Genomic DNA, 20,986 nt, shown 5'->3' on the forward strand with positions numbered 1-20,986 from the left:
AAAGTTTAATTGTTCGGTTTATATAAAAAAAACTTAATTTGTTAGTCAATATATGTATTTGTTATGGATGTATTCTCATCTCTTTAAATAGTAATATGCTAGAATAATCAAAGGTTTTAAATGTTTTTTTTCTCTTAAACCATTTTTCTCAGATGCACATAGGAAAGATTATGAAAAAAATTTATGAAGTTAACTTTATTTATCATAAAATAATATTACATAGTTTTGTCCCTTCATCAACCATAGAAGCGCAGATGGGGAGTACATGGTTCTGTAGCTGAAAGGTCCAGGGGTCGATCCCCGGGGTGTCACTGCCTGGGGTTAACGTCTCCGCTATGCACTTTCCACCTGTGTACCTGCATTTACCTCCCTTCATATCCGTGGGACCGGCTCTAGGAGGGCCGCTGATGTGACGGTTCCACATTATTTTTTTTTTTTTTTGATTGCTTGGCTGGGTTTTGAGATTACAAAAGCAACTGTAATCAAGGCATTATATTTTAGGCAAGTTCAGTAGACAATCAAGCCATCGAATTTTTAGGTAATCTAAGAATTTTGTTAAGTTATCCAAATTATTACCTTTTTAAGTTAGGCGGAAATCTTGAGCTATTTGTTCTCATGTTTGTAAGCTTGTAACTAGGGATGAACAAAAGAAATATTAAATCGAATTAATGGATTAAATTTTAAATTTCAATTCAATTAATTATAAAAAATATTTTTTAAAAAAAATACCACAATTTAGATTTTAAAATTTCACAAATTTCGATCAAACCAATTAAATCAAAACATCACCAAAATACATAATCAATCGACTAATATACTCAACTCATTTTAAGTGTCCAAATATCAGCAAGTGAAGATATCCTCCATTAATTAATGACATCATCAATAGACTTATAAAAAAATATAATTAATTTGATAATCAATTGAATTAACTATTTTTTTATTTTTTTCCCAATTTTGATGGTAAAATTTAATCAATTAATGACATCATCACTTATAAAAAAAATAATTAATTTGATAATCAATCGAATTAACTATTTTTTTTATTTTTTTCCCAATTTTGATGGTAAAATTTAATCGATTGGATTTGTTAAAAAAAAATTATTAGGCTGAATTTGTTGTGTATGTATGTATCTTTAAATAGAAACACCATAGTGAAATCATATTTTAGAAAGTTTTTTTTCTTAAACCATTATTCTAAAATGCAATCTTGGAAAGGTATACTAAAAAATTTATGTAACCTAATTGACTGAATTAGAAAGTTCAGTTAATTCAAAAAAAAAAATACAAAAAAATATCAATTTTTTTTATTATTCAGTTCGATGGTTATAAGAAACTCAAATAATAAACCGACTGAATCAATTGTTCAATATCAGTTTATGAATGATGATGACATCATCGTTAATTGATTGATGACGATGATGATATGATCAATCGGTTGATAAGAAAAATTTATTCTATTTTAACACAAGTTGATTTGTTCAAAAAACAAACACCGATTTAAACGATTACAACTTATTCCATTCAGATTTTGCCCTCTGCAATACTTCATAGTCTTGTTCTTTCCTTTGAATGATTTGTATTTTATGGTTGTTTTTCTTTCATTGTTGAATCTGGGACTATAGGTATTGAAAAGTTTTATCCAGATTTGAAATTTAGGAAATGAAAACGCATGTGAATTCTCATTCTTTCATTAGTTTCATGATTAACATGCTTTTACTTTTGCCTTAAAATGTTTGTGAATTAGATTTTTCTAAAAACTACATGCTAGGTAGAGTTTAACTTCTCCATTTTGGATTCATTGGGTATAGATCCTATTTCATGTAGACATGACAATGAATCAAGTTTGGATCGAATTTTATATCCTTCGTCTTCATATTTATCGTACACTCATCGAGTATATGATATCCGATAGATATACTCATAATCATTAAAAGATCATATATTTTCTATATTTATAAAAACATATATACAGATCCTTTACCGGGTTCGAATAAAATTATCATCCCTAATTTCATGTGATTAAGCTCATCCCAAACATCCTTTATATAGTCTATCCTCAGATTACATGAAAGAAGGTAAATCACGGATCAACTTATAGTAAACCACCAAATGACTAATGAGTGAGAGCGATTTTTTCTCCAAGAATACATGTATCATCGAAAATAATTAATCCCTTACTCTATTATAATAACTCTATCATCTTTTGACCAACTGAGCCTCCTTTACACCCTCCAAATGTATAGATTAATGTCTTTCATAATAACATAAAACATTTAGAATAAGTGATTCGTCAGAACTCAACTGTTTCAAGGAGTCCATATCTTTAAATTTTGGGTGATAATATATAATATTATTGTTGGATGTAAACCCGTTACAATCTGTGTGATCTTCTCAGAAGCTCTTTTCCACCCACTTCTTAGTGCGTACCAGAGTCACAAGAACTTACAATCAAGTAGGTTTGAGCAGATAATCTTAAACTGTCGACTCTAGCGAGCCGAGCCACGCGCCGAGTAGATGAGTTGCGGACACCGTGAGTTGTCGAGCGGCGCCACGTTGTGCTAAGAGTTGCTGACAGGATGTCGAGAGCTGCAACACGAACTCAGAGTGGATGCCGAGTCCAACAGAGCGCTGTCTCCTTAAAATAGATTCGGCCCCTCTACGGTGTTCAGAGGATTAAGTGGGCGTCTGTTTCCCAGGATAAAACGGTAAAATCACGAGCACAACCGAGCGCTGGTTGTCGTGACGATCTGAACTAGATCCGAAAACTATCACTAGTTCTGTTGAGCAAAAGAAATGCACAACAGAAGGGAAGAAAATATAGGGATTCAAAGAGGAAGGAAAACAAGTGCTCATGTACTCTTCTCACACACGTGCTTCTCTCACACAAAGCTCACATAAAGCTCGAGTTTTGTTCTACTATTGCTTGAAGCTTCTTAATGGTCTTATATAGACCTCTGCCGATCTCTGCTTGCAACGAGCAAGCCCAACGAGCAAGTCACAACAGCAAGCCACAACGTGGCTTGCATGCATGCATGCTGTGGCTTGCTTGCAAGCTTGCCACGTGTTGTGGCTTGCTTGCAAGCTTGCCACGTGGCGAGCAGGCAAGTTTATCACGTGGCGTGTAGGTAAACTAGCGACCTTCCTTCTTTTGTATGTTGACCAACAAATTGTCTGACTGATGTTACAAATAATGAGGTTTGTAAAAAGACTCCTCGGATTGATGTCATCCGGGCCCTTAATTTTCATCCCCTTTATTTCAAATCAACCGGAAGACGTCATTTTCTTTGTGTGACTGAAACCACACGTCATATTTCCATTCAAGTTTTTCTAACAATTATCTCATGATCACCAGTCAAATATAATGAGATATACAAACTGTGTTGCATGTCCAGCAACTCCAAGCTTGTAACTTCTGTTTTTGTTTCTTCAATTTATTTTACCCATACGGTGTTCAAACTTTGTTGCTATGCATCAGTGTGCCTTTAATTTGTCGATGTTTCTACGTAATCAAGTTTATACCTTTCGAAAAACTTGAGAGTTATCTCATGCGGCTACAGTGCCATGGTTAAATACTCTTAGCATTTAATTAGATATTTAAGATTTTAATTCCAGTTGGCCGTTTAGATGGGCTTCGTGATCACTATCCTAGCTAGTTATCAATAGAAAATTTTCATAGGATGAACTAGTTAAATTTTTTTTTAAAAAAAAAATACTTGGGATTTCATGATGATAAAAGGTGAATATATTCGCCCTCAACGTCTCCGTCAATCCGTCCAAGGTCAATACGGAAAAGGTAAATTACGGATGACTATTAATGTTTGAAATAATGACAAACATATAAAGGAGGTATTTATCTTGATTTTATCGAAATTCGAATCCAGATTTTATGATGATAATACTTCATGCGCTAGCCACTGATCCATTAGAAGAGATAAATACTTGGGGCTTCATGATGATCATTATCATAATTGTTCATAATTGTCAATATAAAACTTTAATCAACTAATTGAACTTTTTTTTTTCAAAAAAAAAAACACTTAATAGGCGGACGACCTCTTGTTATCTGGAATATATTTTTTTGGTATCTTTTCCTCTACCTCTAAATTATGAGGCAAGATATAATTTTGTATCAGCCGTTTTTAATTACCATATATCGGAAGTAGTTATTGATTGATTTAATTTTAAATAAGGAAAATTGTTTTTTCTTTTGGAAAATTGATTTGTGACAGTTGTCCAATCTCATCTATTTTTAATTTTTTAAAAATTACTATCCAGTGTATAATTATTAATTTAAATAGTGAAAATTATTCCTTTTTGTCTGTGGGTAGTTTGCTTAATTTGCTAAAAATATTCCTATCTATTGTTTTTGGTATGTTTGTGATTATTTTGTTAAAAAATATTATTATTGTTACTTATAGTATTTATACAAATTAAATATATAAATAAGAGTATATAATTCAACTTACCATTGTTCTTATCTATCACCTTAGGTAATTAATTAATAAACAAAGATTAAAAAAATAATAATAACTGATATATAGTGGTGGACGTCAATTGTGATACAATTTGAAGCAGGGATTTAAGAAGAGAATATGAAAGAAAAGTATTATAAAAAATATTTAAATTAATTCATGCTCTCTTTATTTATATACACAAAGTCAATATAAGTTAAGTTTAAAAATTAAAGATTTTGATTAATCTGTCAATAAAGTAGGGGATGATTTCATGGTAGTAATATATTAATTTTCTTTTAAAAATAATTTTGATGCAAATAAGTTTTTGGATTATTTTGTCACGTGGGTTAGATGATGTTCTATATATAGATCGCACGTCAAAGAAAACTTGCAGGTTTTATCGCATAAACCTAGCTACTTCCTTCGAACCGCACCGCGATGGGAAAGCGAGGAAGGTGGGACTTCGGCCGCTCCTTCGCCGGGATCCTCCGCGATCGCATCGCTTCTTCCGGCATCAACTTCGAAGAAGTTGTAGATGTTGATGCTCTAATCGCTAATCTGCGCTCTTCGAATCGTGACTACGCCCGCCTTAAAGCCCAACCCTTTGCCCGCGCCGTACGGAGAACGCTAGCGTCTCTCAGCTGCAAGCCCGCCGCCGCAGCCGCTGCCCGTGAAGATAACGACATAGAAGATGCCGGAATTGATCCTGCGAGTCCCGGAATTTCTCGCAGCGCGCTCGGACGTGGTGACTCGGTAGACAGCCGTCTTCTTCGCTCTGAGACGGACGAGACTGTCTCCGACGCCCAGGTAGAGCCGGAGTTTGATCTGATGAAGTCCATGCTTCGTGATGGATATGGAAAGAAATCCAACTCGTCGAAAAAGGATGAGCTCGAGTCATCATGCGAAGAAGAACTGGATTTGGAAGTGGAGATGGAGAAGCCGAGGAAGATGAGGAAGGTGCAGAAGGCTATTGGCAGAAGTGGTCCAGGGAATGAGGCTGAGATCTCTATTGAGAAGGAGAATACTGGAGGTGGTGGGATATTGGATTGCGTGATGGAACAAGGGCCACGATTTTGTGATCTTGGTGGCATGAAGGAGATTATTGAAGAAATGAAACTGAAGGTGCTATATCCTCTTCTTGTGCCAGAGCTGGTACAGAATTTGGGAATTAAGCCAATTACTGGAATACTCTTACACGGCCCACCCGGTTGTGGGAAGTCAACACTTGCATATGCCATAGCTAACGAGGCGAAATTGCCATTCCACAAGATCGATGCAACTCAAATTGTATCTGGAATCACCGGTAAGATTTTGAGACCTCGGTCAAATTGATTTGTAGTGCTAGGACAAAACTGACCTTATCATTTGTTGTCACAGCTTAAAAATGAGGATTTCTGTAATAAATAGCGATTTTGATTGGTTCCTTTCCTTTTAAATTTATCATAATCATGGTAGTAATAGCTAATCTTGACCACTGCCAGTACTCAGACTCGTATTACACGCTAGATATAATCCTAGGTGCTCTGTTGAGTAATGCAAGACCCTTGATTCACATATTTACTGAAGTAATTTTCAATTTTCAATATTAAATATGATAAATGATTACCGGAACATTAAGGAATCATACTATATAGTCTGAATTCACAAGACAAAAGAAGCTGTCTCTTTGCATTCTTGCTTCTAATGGGCATATGGTCAAAACATAAGAGCTAGAAAAAGATGGCTCTTGGTTTCATTCTTGTAGAGATTCTTGGCCATAGAGTTTAAGCAATTTGGCTTTTACCTTCATGTTCACAGGATCTTTGATTTTCCATACTTGAAGCACTTGTTCTTGCCCTTTTAGGACGACAAAGTATTAAAATATTTTGTTTGTTTTGCCAAGTAAATACCAATCCTGGGATTTATGATGCAATTTTCTCATTGTGTGGAAGTCTTATGGAGTGACTTTCAATTTTCTCATTTTCTCCCTTTAAGGATTCCAATTCATGCCTTGCATTGGACTCAAGCAATGGAGTAAGAAATGGATCAATGAACCAATTGTTACTCATTTAGAAATGCACAACAACTTTACTGGTACACTTATGAGAGTTTAGTATTTCTCCACTTTATATTGTTGTTTTGCAGTCTCTAGATTTGCCTCACATTTCAATACTGTTTTTTTGACGTCTCACATTGAATTGCTTAATATTTACGTTTGTATTAAAGTGGACAATATGAATTGCCTTGTATTTTGCTGATTTAGGTGCTTCTGAGGAGAATATACGAGATCTTTTTTGCAAGGCACGTCGGACTGCTCCGTCGATAATTCTCATCGAAGAAATAGATGCCATTGCCTCCAAGAGGGAAAATGAGCAGAAGGGGATGGAGCGCCGAATAGTGAATCAATTAATGACTTGTATGGATCAATCACGGAAATTTCACAAGACACATAATACTAACTCAAAATCAGAAACTTTTGATTGGAAATCTGATTATGTTCTTGTTATTGGCACTACTAATAATCCTGATGATCTGGACTCTGCATTGAGAAGAACTGGACGATTTGATCGTGAGATTGCTTTAGGTGTCCCCGATGAAAATGCAAGGCTTGCAATTTTGTCTATTCTCACGCATAACCTATATCTTGATGGCCAATTGAATCTCTCTGAAATAGCTCGGCGCACATCAGGTTTTGTGGGGTCTGATTTGGTTTCATTGTGCAATGAAGCTGGTTTTATAGCAATAAATCATAATGTAGATGGAAGAAAAGTTCAACTTTCATTAGAAGGAAAAAGCATAGATGATTGGTGTGAAGAACGCCCTGACGTTGAAGAAATTAATAGTGTTAAGATTCGAATGTCAGACTTTAAGGTAAATTTGAAAACCGTTAATTTTATCATATTTTATCTTTTTCCCTAGTTTTTTGGTTTTATTCTCTTTAAACTCCTAGAAAATTACCAACTCTGATGCTACTTTATCTGTTACTCCATTATCCATGATTTCATTTGTTTGTGTAACCATTGTCTTGTGTAAGTCCATATTGGTATATAAATGGCTATATATATTTTTTAATTCTACTTGCTAGTCTGCTATATGTAATTATAGATCATTACTTTGTCAATGAGTTGTATGTGAAAGTTCAGTAAATCTATAGTTAACTTGTCATTTCATCTGCAAGTACACTTAAGGGGTGGAGATATGAAAAGGCGGTTTGGCAAATTAAGTTGTCTCCTTTGAGTGTGACCGCCGAATTAGATAATATTCATGCTGATTATGAATTATCACCGAATTCCCAGTCAAAGTTAGATTGGTCTTTGTTGGCCCTAATTCAATTCATCTGATCTCAATTAATGTTCAATCTAGGTTTACTAATTACTTGGGGAATGCCTTACAATATTGGACCTAGATCAATCCCAATGATTACTCAGATTGATTGGTTATGAGTCATTTTATCATTTATCTCCTCTTATTTCATTTCCATCATAATACTGTTTTTTGAATTTTTATAAAATATATCACATCTAAATTAACTGAATATATATAAGAACATAACATGAATAAGCTTTAGATATTAAATAGATTCATCTTTTTCTGAATATAGAGAAAATACTAATATGCCCTTAAATATTAACTAAATCCACCTTTTTCTGACCCCCTCCCCCCAAAAATAAATAAATAAAAGTCACTTTTTAGAAGCTTACCTGTCATATTATTTTCTCTAAATTGACTAAATATATATAAGAATATAGGATGTATGAGCTTTTGATATTACATTTTTAAGAAGCTTATCTATATATCATAGTAAATAAGTTTTTATATTATTTTATAGTATTATCGTCATCTTTCCTTATAGATAAGATTGCACAATCTCATAGTCTAGAATGTTAAATGCTGCTCCTTGTTTCTGGACCTATGATACTATTGATTTTAGTGCATTAGATGGATGTGATTATAGTGAAAAAAGAAAAATAACTGGGGATACACACATCTTAACTATTTATATAAATTTCTAATATATTATATATTTCATTTTCATGGATGAGCCTTTTTAATGAATGTGTGTTTGTTCTCCTGCGAGGGAAATGTCATTGGGTTAAAGTTGCATGGAGCACGAGTTGTCTCCCTGCTAGATTGTTAAATAACCCATATACTCATCTAGGGATGGTCCTCAATTAAAACACAAAGCAAAAATTTAGAACTAAATTTAAGTAGTCATGTACAGATACAACAATGTGTATTCAGCACAAAGATACATTTAGCAAAACAAGTAAAACAATTAGCATGCTATTTATAATCAGGTCTTATTGGAGTTCAATCCAAACCAAGTATTTTGCAAGCAATAATCTGTTTTTGTTGTATTTTAGGTTTTTATAGTTGGTTTTTGTTCAATGAGAGTAACATTGATGACTATATTTAATATAGCTGATGTCTAATATTCTGTTCCTTTTATGTTACCCTTTTTTCAAATTGATTTATTTGTATGAAGACTAAGTGATTGTTTGAATTGTCCTACATTTTCAGCATGAGATTAGCAAATTGAATCTTAGCATTGTGTAAAAAAAAATCAAAATTTTGCAATGTTGCAGTAGTGCTTTCAAACTTATTCTTTGCAATGTTGACTATTAAAATGTTTTTTGCAGGAATCACTGAAAATTGTTCAACCTTCTTCTATGAGAGAAGGATTTTCCCCAATACCAAACATTACATGGGATGATGTTGGTGGTCTTTCTTCATTAAAAAAAATATTTGAGAAGATTATAATTGATCGTATAAAATACCCTGAGGTTTATAAGGTAAGTTTTTCTCATTAGTTTTCTTGTAGTAATTTCCGTCTTGTGTATTTATAGAATATTCTTATTTTCTTCAACTTCTCCTATTGTATTATGTTTTTTCCATTCATGATTCTCTCATACTTTCAGAAAAATGGAGTCAAATTCGAGGATGGAATTTTATTGTATGGGCCTCCGGGTTGTGGTAAAACATTAATTGTCAAGGCAGTAGCAAATGTTGTCGGAGTCAATTTTATTTACATAGAGGTTTCCTCAGTCATGTTTTTGGGTAAATGCCCCTTGTTTTAAATGACTTTCAATGAGAATTTGATTCCTTTTATTTTTTTATGTTAGGGTCCTGAATTACTAAACAAATACGTTGGTGAAAGTGAGCGGAAAATAAGAAAAGTATTTCGTCGTGCTCAGGCGTGTTCTCCTTGTATAGTTTTCTTTGATGAGGTAAATGAGACATTATTTATTTGTAGAGATAGAAACTTCTCATAATTATTTGGTTTGGATTGTATGGTATTTTGTTCATTATATGTGAGAAAGCAGTGACACATTACTGAGCTCACCCTTTGACAGTTCTTTATATCGTATTTCAATATGAATAGATGTGAATACTCGAACAATACATGATGCTAGTAATTGTTGCCATATAAGAAAATGCTTGTTCTTATTCCTAAATTGGTTCATGAAAAATTCCTATTTTCAAATTTTGTTTTCCAGAAAGTAAATTTTGAAGTTATCATTAGCTTTTTAATGCTGTTGAATTTATTAGAGATGAATGGTGTCAATTTTTAAAACTGTTTGTTAACTCCGATGCCTCAATCGATTGTGCCTATCATCTATCTCAGTTTTCGTCATGCATTTTTCTTGTCTGTAATTCCTTATTAGCTATTTGTTTGCAACCTTCATGCAAATGATGGATTTTGATAACTTATGCAATAGAAAAACTTCTCTTGAATTCAATCATTGGCTTAATCCATGTGGAGAAAACACTTTTAATCCATCTATATAAAATATAAACCAACCTTTTTACTAGTTCTCAACTGCTAGCCATTTTGGCTTGTCATTTGAATCCAAAGTTCAAATAGATCATCCAGCTAATGCTTGAAAGTTATTTAAGTGTCCATATCTTTGTGCCTGGTAACTCAATCTCCATCAGTAATTCCTAGAGCAGACAGTTTTTTACTTGCTATCATACAGTTTATTTTTTAAAATTTTAATGAATGAGTTCAGTATCTTTGATACTTTTACACTCAACAAGCTTTATGTTCTTCCAATAGATTGATGTTTTGGCACGTAAGCGCAAGGGAGAAAATTCACGAGTTGTTGAACAACAATTGGCCCAGGTTTAACTGTTAAATCCCTTTTAGTAGTCAGGAGTTGACATATGCAACTTGTTACTTTTTTTTTTTTGCTCAATCACTTTGTCAATCATGTAGCTACTTCTTGAGCTAGATGGTGCTAAAGAGCGAAAAGATGTATTTGTTATTGCAGCAACAAACAGGTTTGATAATTCTAACCTCTCTTAATTTATAAGTTCTCATGTACATCTATGGAGTAAGATGTTAACCATTTCAGACCTGAGGCTGTGGATCCTGCTCTCCTAAGACCACGAAGGTTGGGCAAAGTTGTATATGTTTCATTGCCTAGTTTTGACGAACGACTACTAATATTGAAGGCACTTGCTCGAGAGATGCCTATTTCAGAAGATGTAGATTTGGTTGCTCTGGCAGAGGAATGTTCTAACTTCAGTGGTGCTGATCTAGCTTCTTTGGTATTTTTTTCCCTCTCCCTTAGGTTTAGTTTTTTTTTGCTTCTTTTGATGCTGCCATTGTTTGCTGAATGCACTTGTAATTTTGAAAGAAAAGCTGATCACTTCTTAACAAGGCCACATATAACTAACTTATCCTATTAAGTTTTTGTGTCTAGTCTTGTTCTGTGCTTAATCACTGCATTTTTCAGGGGAATGTGCAGATTATTTAATTTGGACGATTAAGACCTCTAGTATATGCACCAATCCACAAACTTTAGGCTATTTCATTTGCATTTGATTACACTTCAACCTTATTTATACTCTTATTCACCAGATGAGCGAAGCTGCCACGGCTCTTTCAACAGAGGAGATTGATTGCATAAAACAGGGTATTGAGATTACACAACAAAGTGGCATTAAGCCATTGCACTTTAGGCAAGTTCTGCAGACAATCAAGCCATCCGTCTCTGAGAAGGTAATCTTAGAATTTTTGCTTCAAGTAATTCTAATAATTTCCTTTTCAAGTTGGGCAGAAGCCCTGTGCTTTGGACTACTTATTCTCATGTTTGTAGGCTTGTAGCAATCTCTCAATCTAATGTTTGCCCACTGCAAACCCTTAGCCATTATTCTTGCCTTGAATGATTTGCACATTATGGTTGTTGTTTTTGTTTATATTCAATTGTCTTATTTCATTTTGAAAATCTTTCTTTTAGAATTGCAATTGAGATTTAGGTACTGAAAACACATGTGGATTCTCATTCTTTCATTAGTTTCATGACTAACATGCTTGTTATTTTTTCACTAAATATTTGAATATTTGTTCTCTAAAAACCACATGCTAAGCAGAGTGTAACTTGTCCATTTTGAATTCATTTTGTATGCAGACTTTTTTATATTGTGAATATACTAATTAACATCTATTAAACTGCAAATGCATATATTAGTACCTTTCATAGCAATACTAAATTTTTAGAATGAGTGGCTAGTCAATTAACTTTTTCAAACCGTCCATATGTTTAAATTTTGCATGATAAAAATATTATCTCATCACTAGTCAATTGAGATATGCAGGTCTTCAAACTTTGTTGCATGTCCTGCAACTTCAATCGTGTAACTTCTATTTTTGGTTCCTTTTTTTTTTTTTTTTTTATTTTAGCCATACAGGCCAGCTCCCTTCCTTGCTATATATTTTTTTTTCGTGCATCATAATGCCTTTCTTATGTTTTGACATGACCAAGTTTATTCTTTTTGGTGGAGCAGGAAAGAAAATATTATGAGCGGTTATCGAAAAATTTTAAAATTCGCTGATGTCCTTCGTCCATTAATTTGTAAACCTTGCAAGGTTTAGCTTCTTCACTATAAAGAGGAAAAGGAATATTGTTTTCGGAAAACTTCAAAGCTGTAGTCTTCTAGATATATATTTTTAGTTTAATGGTTTATTTAAATAAGGGATACTTTTTCTTTTATTTTGGGAAAGTTCATTTGTGAGAAAGTTATATAACTCCAGTTTTATAGCATATTTGCTTATTTGTCTGGAAAATCTGTGGGAAAGTTTTAGTCTCGTTTATCTCTAGTTTTATTGAATTTTAGGAACATTGCTCCATCAAAGGATTGTTTTTTTTTGTTTGATTTCTAAAATATGTTATTGTTGATAAAAAAACTTATCATTTTTTTATAACTAACAATTAAAATAATATTAATAATAATTGATTCAAATATTAGTGATCCATCTTTTTTAAAAAATATAATGTGATACAATCTTATACTAAGCTTCATCTAGTGGACCTTCATGATTAATGGGTACTAGCCATCGAGAATTTCCAATCTTAATGATTAAATGGGTACAATCTTATACTAAGTCTTAAAATTATTTTCAATATAAAAAGAATAAAAAATATTAATGTAATTTAATTTTGATCTTTATCAAAATTAGTTATTAAACAACATATTCTTGATTAAATAGTAAGATAAATATAGCTTGATGGTGATGTCAATTAAGCTACAACTTGTATAGATCAAGCATTTTAAGACACTTGAATTAGTTCAGTCCTTATTAAGCTTTTATAGTTATCATTTTATTTCCACACTTGTCCAAATATTTTATAATTTGTTATTGTTCTTTTACTATAACAACAATGATCCTGTCCACAAACCTTAATGTCATAAGAAATATAAGAGGAAAAGAACCGTAAGTTTTAGTACGTAGTTTTTGAAGGCCGAAGTTGATTCAAAAAAGTTTAAAATTAAACATTTTGATTAGTTTGTTAACGCTTGATGAACTGACATATTAAAATTTTGTACTCTGAAAATCTATTTCAATAGAAGATTTTTATAAGTTGAAATTTTCATACTGTTATTTTGTTTTACTGGAAGCTTATTAAATTTTTATCTAAAAATGAAAAATATGCTTTCAGATAATTTTGTGACAGTGGTGAGAATATTCCCAGGAAAGAAAATTTCTCCCTCCGTGTTACCCACACTTTTTACATGGTACACCCTATGACATCTTTTTTTTATTATTTTAAAAATTTATTTGTACTTAATATTATAATTTAACCTCTAAACCTTGGAGCTCAAAAAAATAAACAAAAATTTTTTTAAAAAAAATTAAAGATATGCTAGAGCCACGTATATATAAAAGTGTTACGTTCGGTGTTAACACTGTGCTTTAAAAAAATTAGGCTTTTAGTTATTTCAATCAAATTTTGTTTTTAGAATTTAGGATTACGTTATAGCATTAAGCAATTAAGCATAAGAAAAACTTCAAAATAATAAAATTTTTAAGATTGTGCAGCTTATAAATATATATAAGCAAATAAGCAATGCTACCCTAGATAGAGCGGCGAAGCTGCCTTCCATGCGATGAGGAAGGTGCAAATGTTTTTGACGGAAGTGATCGAGGGAGTGGGTCTGAGATCTCTGAAATTGCTTGATCTAACATAGCTATGATGCTTATTGCAGATCGAAGAAATTGAGAGGGCTAGCATTACAATGTCAGATATTGAGGTAACTTTGAAAATTAGATATGGTTATCGTTGGAAGGAACGGATGTTGAGATTAAGGCTCTGTTTACTTGAGAGAGTGGAAAGTAAAATTAAGGAAAAGTTTCCACGGTGGAAAAGTTTTCGTCGTTTAATTCATAAAATTTTTCGAAGGAAAAGTAACGCAATCCATCAGCGGATAATTTTGGAGCCAAAACTGATCACCTCAAAATCGGACGGAAAGCAGCGGATGGAAAAAAAATGACGCATGTACCCCTTTTGCATTCACAAAATTACATTATATACCAAAAGAAAATGACGCATGTAGCCTTTTTAACTCACAAAATTATACTATGTACAAAAAAAAATGACGCATGCACCCTTTTTTATTTACAAAATTACATCACAAATATTCACTTTCCTCTATCAAGGTAAACAAGTGTGCAAAGGAAAAAATTTCTTTACCCTTTCTTTTCTCTTCCTCCAAAGATAACTTTCTATCGTTGATTCCTTTCTTTTCCTCATCCACACTCTAGAGTAAACATAGCCTAAGTGTTTAGGAGGTATAAAGAGAAAGGAGAGGATAAAATATACTTAAATTGTAATTACAACTTTCTATTGAAAGTCACAAATTGAACTTATCAATTATAAGCACGGGTATTTATACTAAGTTATCAAGAGTCTCATAATTATCAACATTTAATGATGAGAGATCAAGAGACTACGGAAATAAATTCTAAATCGTAAAGGTCTTTTATTGATTTTGTAACTTTTGTGCATTTATCACTTTTCCAACTTTACTCGGTATCTCGATATCTCGGCATCTCAACTTAGCATCTCAAAATCTCGTAGCAGGTTGCAACTTGCTAGTGCAACCAGTTGGACTAGTTGTTCAGTTCTTTGTAATTAATTCCATTGGAGATATCGTGAGGCATTTTGACTGTACCTTAATGTCACATGCAACATTTTCCTCCTTCATAGTAGGGTTGCAAATTACGTCAAACTTCTTCCTAAACTTTTTGAACCTTAATCTTGACATGGGTTTTGTGAGAACATTTGTCATTATTTCTTCAGTTGAAATGTGCTCCATGTGTATCTATTTTTCCTTCTCCATTTCATTCAAATAATAGAATTTGATTTTCATGTGTTTTATTCTATTATGAAAAATGTGATTCTCACTTATTGCAATGACAGACTCATTGTCACACAAAATTATTGTTGTTGCTTCTTGATTTTGATTCAAGTCGTTCAACATCTTCCTAAGCTATACAACTTGATTTGTAGAAGTTGTTGCAGCAACATACTCGACCTCGACAGTAGACTGGACCACAACTTCTTTCTTCTTGGAGTTCCAGGTGATCATCTCTGATTTAAGACTAAAGCAGTGACCTAAGGTGCTCTTCATGTCTTCCTTTGAGCCACCCCAGTCACTCTCTGAATACATGTACAATACAACCTTTTCATTTTTTATAGCCTCAGGTTTCTTGTCGTACAATATTCCATAGTTGCTAGTACCTTTCAAGTATCTCAACATTCTTTTCGCTTCTACCATATACCCGCACAGTGGATTGGTCATATATCTGGATAGGTAGCTTGTTGCAAACATGATATCTGGTCGATTATGTGCTAAGTATAGTAGGCTACCGATCAAACTTCGGAACTTTATTGCATCAGCCGAACTCATTTCTTCAATGTCACAGTTTGGTCATAAACCATAGGAGTGGACATTGACTTACATTTCTCCATGTCGTGTGCCCTTAGAACTTGCTTGAGATATTTTCGTTGATGTAAGAAAATACCATTGTCTTGTCTTTGGATCTCTAGACCTAAAAAATAATTCAACTCTCCAAGCTTGTTCATCTCAAACTTCTCCTCCATAGCAGCTTAGAAATTTTTTATTTGAACTTGATAGCTCCCACTGATCATAATATAATCAACATATATAGAGATTGAGTATTTGTTCACCTTTTTTTGTATATGTAGAAAGTTGCTTTATTCCAAATCCTTTTGAATCCTCCCGAGATTAAATAGTCATTGATCTTTGCATACCAAGTTCTTAGCGTTTGTTTTAAATCGTACAGTGCTTTCTTCAGCTTATACACCTTCTCTTTCTCACATTCTTTGTAGAACCCTTCTAGCTGCTCTACATATATCTTTTCTTGGAGGTTGCTATTCAAGAAAGTGGATTTCATATCCACTTTATAGATTTTCCAAGAATGGTGAGCGGGCAAAGTTAAGATAAGCCGAATGATATCATATCTACCCACTGATACAAAGGTTTCAGAATAGTCTATTCCTTTCTTCTAAGCATAGCGCCATAGCCTTTGACAACCAGCCTAGTTTTATACTTGTTCAAGCTTTCAATTGGATTGAGCTTTAGCTTGTATATCTACTTCACTCCTATAGCCTTCTTGCTGCTCAGTCTGTCCACCAGACTCCAAGTTCTGTTCTTCTCTATCATCTCAAGCTCTTGTTTCATTACTTGTTCCCATTCAGGAATGTCGTTTGCCTCTTCAAAGCAAGATGCTTCTTCAAACAGCCATATTACATCTTTCATAGATGTCTAAGAGGCTTCGGATTCCTCTTACTGGAATGTCATCTTCGACTTCCTCTAAAATTAATTTTGATTGAATGTAAAATACCGGAAAATAGAGAAATAATGACAAGGGAATTTTCCGGAATTTTTGGAAATTTTTCGGGAATTTCTCGGAGCTCGTACAGACGAGTTAACTGGGATAAAAACAGGGTCCGGAAAAGCCTGTTTAGGCTACCCTATTTAAGTGAGGAAATGTTTATATTTCCTTTTCTTTTTATATTTCTTTTTCTTTTATTTATTTTATCACCGCTTCCTCTCCTTTTCCCCCTGCCCGACGCCCGTGCCCTCTTCTTACCCTAACCAGCGCCGCAAACAACCGTCTCACGCGACGGATTCCTCGCGATTAAAGCCGCGACCGAGGGTTGTCGATCCCCTTTCCTCTCTTCCTCACTTCTCCCGAGCGCCGACCGCTGTGCCGTGAATTTGAGCCACTCCGCTGACGCCCTCTTCTTTTGCAGAGTGTCGCCGCCGCACCGGACAGCTCCGGCCATCTCCACATTGTGCCCTAATCACGGACGCCGACGCCTTCCTCCTCTCCTCTGCCGATGCCGATTCTGTGAGAGCCATCACCGGCCGACTCTCTGTGCCGGTACCCGAGCCCCAGTGCCGTTGCCGGTGCCCTAGCCTCAGCCGCGACACCCCTCTCTTCAGCGACATCCGAGCACAGCCGACTGCCGTCCCTCTCTGCCCTAGCATCGGCAGCCAACCAATTTGCCTACACGGGTTCTCTGTGCCACTGTTCCCCTTTGTGCTACACTGCCCTTCCAGCGCTGGATCTCAGCCTTGGGTTGCTGTGAAGTGCAGACAGTGAGTAAGGTGATCAGACCCCCAAGGTGAGCCTTGATTTGGTCTTGCATGGTTGAGCATGTACACACTGTGAATTAGACATTTGATTTGTATAGGTGCTGATTTGGAAGGGTTGACTTGCTAGGCAACGGTTCCACCTCGCTCCGGATAGGATTATTGGCAGCAACTTCGTCTACTGTGCTGCTGCAACAGCGAATCTTCTCCCGCTATGATTTGAGGTGAAAATGTGTTTTATGTATGAATTGATACGTACCTAATTTGGTTATAGGATGATACATTGATGGCGGATCCTTGTTGTAGATTGAGTTGGTTTTAAATGAATCTAATGGAACGATTAGGGTTAAGACCATTAACCTTAGTCAATGGTTAGATTTAATTTTGGGTAGGCAATTGGTTATGTTAATTAGGGTTTTCCCTGATTTAGTTTCATGGATTTTATTAAGCTATTTAAATTCATTTGAATTGTAGCTAAATAAAATATATTTATATGTTCGACACAGGACTTTGATTCGGGACGGTATTGTTGGTTAATCCTAGGAAAACGTACCGGTTCCACTGTACAAAATTTTTTGTACAAGTGTCGAACCTTTCCTTAAATAACCTATTGTGTTCTTTAGAAGTCAAATTAGGAATCGCAGACGGAACTTAACATCATTGATTCCAAATTTAACTTATCTGTTCTTAATGGTTTAGATTTGAATCGCAAGCGAAACTTAACACTATTGATTCAAACCTACCTAGATTATTAATTCCATAAATATTAATTTCCAAAATTGGCTTCCAGGACTACATGGCGAGACACATGGCCTTCTTGGATATGGGAGCAACCACCACCGCCTAGGCAAAGCCTTTTAAGGAAAGCTAATATTTATTTCCTTAAATAACTCTAGGTCAACCAAAAGGAACAATCGAAACACAAGTTCGAAAAAGAAGAAAACACAAACTCGAAAAACTATTTCGAAAAACTAGATATAATTGCCTCTTGTATTTAGAATTCTTACAAAGAGAAAAACTAGCATGATGCGGAAAACAATTGCTAATTATACCTTCTCTTTGTATGCTAATGACCTCGAGATCTTCTGCCGTATTCCTCGCCTCGCCTTGGACGTCGTGTGAGCGACTAACCTCCAAGATGAACACCACCCAAAAGAGAACTTCTCCTCCTTGCAATATTCGGCCACCACCACCACAAAGGAGAAGAGAGCAAAGGGAGAGGAAAAAGGGAGAGGGCCGGCCACCAAGAGATCACCCAAGCAATAGAATAAGAGTTGTCTCTCATGAAGCCCCCTTACCCCTTCTTTTATATTACTTGCCCAAGGCAAATAAGGAAAGATTTTAATAATTTTCCTTTTCCCTTTTTATTTTCCTTTTCCTTCATATTGATTGAATTAATCATCAATCAATGGTTGAGATCAATCCTATTTGGTTTAGGATTGAGATTGATTTAATCCTATTGGCCGGCCCTTGCTTGGGCACCAAGCAAGGTGGCCGGCCACATTAAAAGGAAAGGAAAAATTTTACAAGATAAACTCTTATAAAATTTTACAAGCTCTCTTTCCTTAAGTAGGAGTTAAAAAAGGAAAGTTTCTAAAAATTAAAACCATGTTTTAAAATTTAAAAAACTCTCTTAAAAATTTCCTTTTTTAACATGATGATAGAAAATTTTAATTTTAAAACTTATCTCCCTTATTTTCTAAACCATGAGGATGGTTAAAAAAGGAAAGTTTTAAAACTTTAAAACTCTCTATTAAAACATGTGGCTAAATTCAAATTAGGAAAGTTTTTTTAAAAAAATTAAAATCTCTCTTTTAAAACTTATAGTTTTCTACAAAGAGAAGATTTTAAAAATTCAAAACAACCCTCCCTTTTTGAATTATTGTGGCCGGCCCCTACAAGCTTGGTCACCAAGCTATAGGGCCGGCCCCTTTAAGAGGATGTGGCCGGCCATTGCTTGGTCACCAAGCAATGGTCCGGCCCCCTTCTTGGACACCAAGAAGAGCCTTACATTTGGATGGATTTGAGACTATAATGAGGCTACGACAGGGATCTAGAGGAGAAATTGGTTTTGACCTTCCGATGAGCTTAAGTATCCCGTGTTCGCCCCGAACACACAACTCAAGTTCATCGATAACAACTCATTCCACTAAAGAGTTATTACCGCACTACCGCACCAATCCCAAATTACATTATGAGCTCCTTCTTATCATGAGTGTGTTAATCTCCCTGTGTTTAAGATTACGAATGTCCACTAATTAAGTAAATTACTGACAACTCACTTAATTAATATCTAGCTCCAAGAGTAGTACCACTCAACTTTATTGTCATGTCGGACTAAGTCCACCTGCAGGGTTTAACATGGCAATCCTTATGAGCTCCTCTTGGGGACATTCTCAACCTAAATAACTAGGACACAGATTCCTTCTATAATCAACAACACACACTATAAGTAATATCATTTCCCAACTTATCGGGCATATTGATTTATCGAGCTAAACCTCACCCTTTGATAAATCAAAAAAATAAATATTAAATATATGTGCTTGTTATTATATTAGGATTAAGAGCACACACTTCCATAATAACTAAGGTTTAGTTCTTTTACTAAGTCAGTAAAAAAGAACTTACCTAAATGATCCTACTCAATACACTTAAAGTGTATCAATGTAATTTATTAGTTAAGATAAACTAATACTTAATTGCACTACGACTATACTGATAGTTTGTTCCTTTCTATCTTAGTCGCGAGCAACTGTTTATAATTTATAAAGAACTGACAACATGATCTTCTAAGTGTGACACCACACTTCATGTTGTCTACTATATAAATTAATTGAACAATTGCAGATATTGACCAATATGATTCTTTTATTTTAGCAAATAAATGTTTACAAAAGCTAGACTTTTAGTATACACTCTAACAATCTCCCACTTATACTAAAAGACTAAGCTGTCATATCTGTTGCCTTACATCTGATTCCCATCCCCTCCACATGCCGATCAAAAGCTTTCGCTGGAAGGGCCTTTGTGAAAGGATCTGCTAGGTTATCTTCTGATGCAATCTTGGCGACGACAACTTCTCCTCGCTTGACGATGTCTCGTATCAGGTGGTACTTGCGCTCTATATGTTTACTTGCCTTATGAGCTCGTGGTTCCTTCGAGTTTGCAACTGCACCGCTATTATCACAATAAATTGTGATGATCTTAGGCAAACCAGGAATCACATCTAAATCCATTAGAAAGTTCCTGAGCCATACAGCTTCTTTGGCTGCCTCAGAGGCTGCCACATACTCAGCTTCCATGGTCGAGTCCGAGACGCATTTCTGCTTAACACTCCTCCATGCAATGGCTCCACCTCCTAGAGTAAACACATAGCCTGATGTAGACTTACTATTATCCCTATCTGATTGGAAATCCGAATCCGTGTAACCTACAGGGAGCAAATCGTCTGCTTGGTAAACTAGCATATAATCTCTAGTCATTCTCAGGTACTTTAATATATGCTTTACAGCAGTCCAATGTCCTTGTCCAGGGTTACTCTGATATCTGCTAACCATGCCCACGGCAAAACAGATATCAGGTCTTGTACACAACATTGCATACATAAGGCTTCCTACGGCCGATGCATATGGAACTGC

The 20,986-nt window shown here is 34.7% G+C and overlaps 1 protein-coding gene across 4 annotated transcripts; it reads left to right on the forward strand.

Annotated features, from left to right (window-relative positions):
- Window positions 1–4,853: 4,853 nt before the first annotated feature.
- LOC122008848 (cell division control protein 48 homolog C-like) lies at window positions 4,854–12,512 on the forward strand. 4 transcript variants are annotated; one of them, XM_042564721.1, is made up of 10 exons: window positions 4,854–5,760; window positions 6,700–7,307; window positions 9,077–9,229; window positions 9,356–9,472; window positions 9,560–9,664; window positions 10,495–10,560; window positions 10,654–10,718; window positions 10,793–10,988; window positions 11,302–11,442; window positions 12,228–12,512. In XM_042564721.1, exons 1-10 carry the CDS (start codon window positions 4,896–4,898, stop codon window positions 12,273–12,275), a joined length of 2,364 nt encoding a protein of 787 aa, XP_042420655.1. In that variant the 5' UTR covers window positions 4,854–4,895; the 3' UTR covers window positions 12,276–12,512. The 4 variants fall into 4 exon arrangements, with proteins under 4 accessions (XP_042420655.1, XP_042420656.1, XP_042420657.1 ...); XM_042564722.1 differs by lacking the exon at window positions 12,228–12,512 and having other exon boundaries at window positions 6,700–7,125; window positions 7,195–7,307; window positions 11,302–12,198; XM_042564723.1 differs by lacking the exon at window positions 12,228–12,512 and having other exon boundaries at window positions 10,793–10,831; window positions 10,921–10,988.
- The last annotated feature ends 8,474 nt before the right edge of the window (window positions 12,513–20,986 follow it).

Source organism: Zingiber officinale, chromosome 8A, assembly GCF_018446385.1.
Source record: "Zingiber officinale cultivar Zhangliang chromosome 8A, Zo_v1.1, whole genome shotgun sequence".
In the NCBI taxonomy this organism is placed as follows: domain Eukaryota; kingdom Viridiplantae; phylum Streptophyta; class Magnoliopsida; order Zingiberales; family Zingiberaceae; genus Zingiber; species Zingiber officinale.

Bases quoted from the DNA above. Each gene is read 5' to 3' on its own strand.
- LOC122008848 (XM_042564720.1), top strand. From the start codon at position 4,896: ATGGGAAAGCGAGGAAGGTGGGACTTCGGCCGCTCCTTCGCCGGGATC. The intron at 5,761-6,699 runs GTAAGATTTTGA...TTGCTGATTTAG, and splicing joins AATTGTATCTGGAATCACCG to GTGCTTCTGAGGAGAATATA. The intron at 10,719-10,792 runs GTTTGATAATTC...TAACCATTTCAG, and splicing joins GTTATTGCAGCAACAAACAG to ACCTGAGGCTGTGGATCCTG.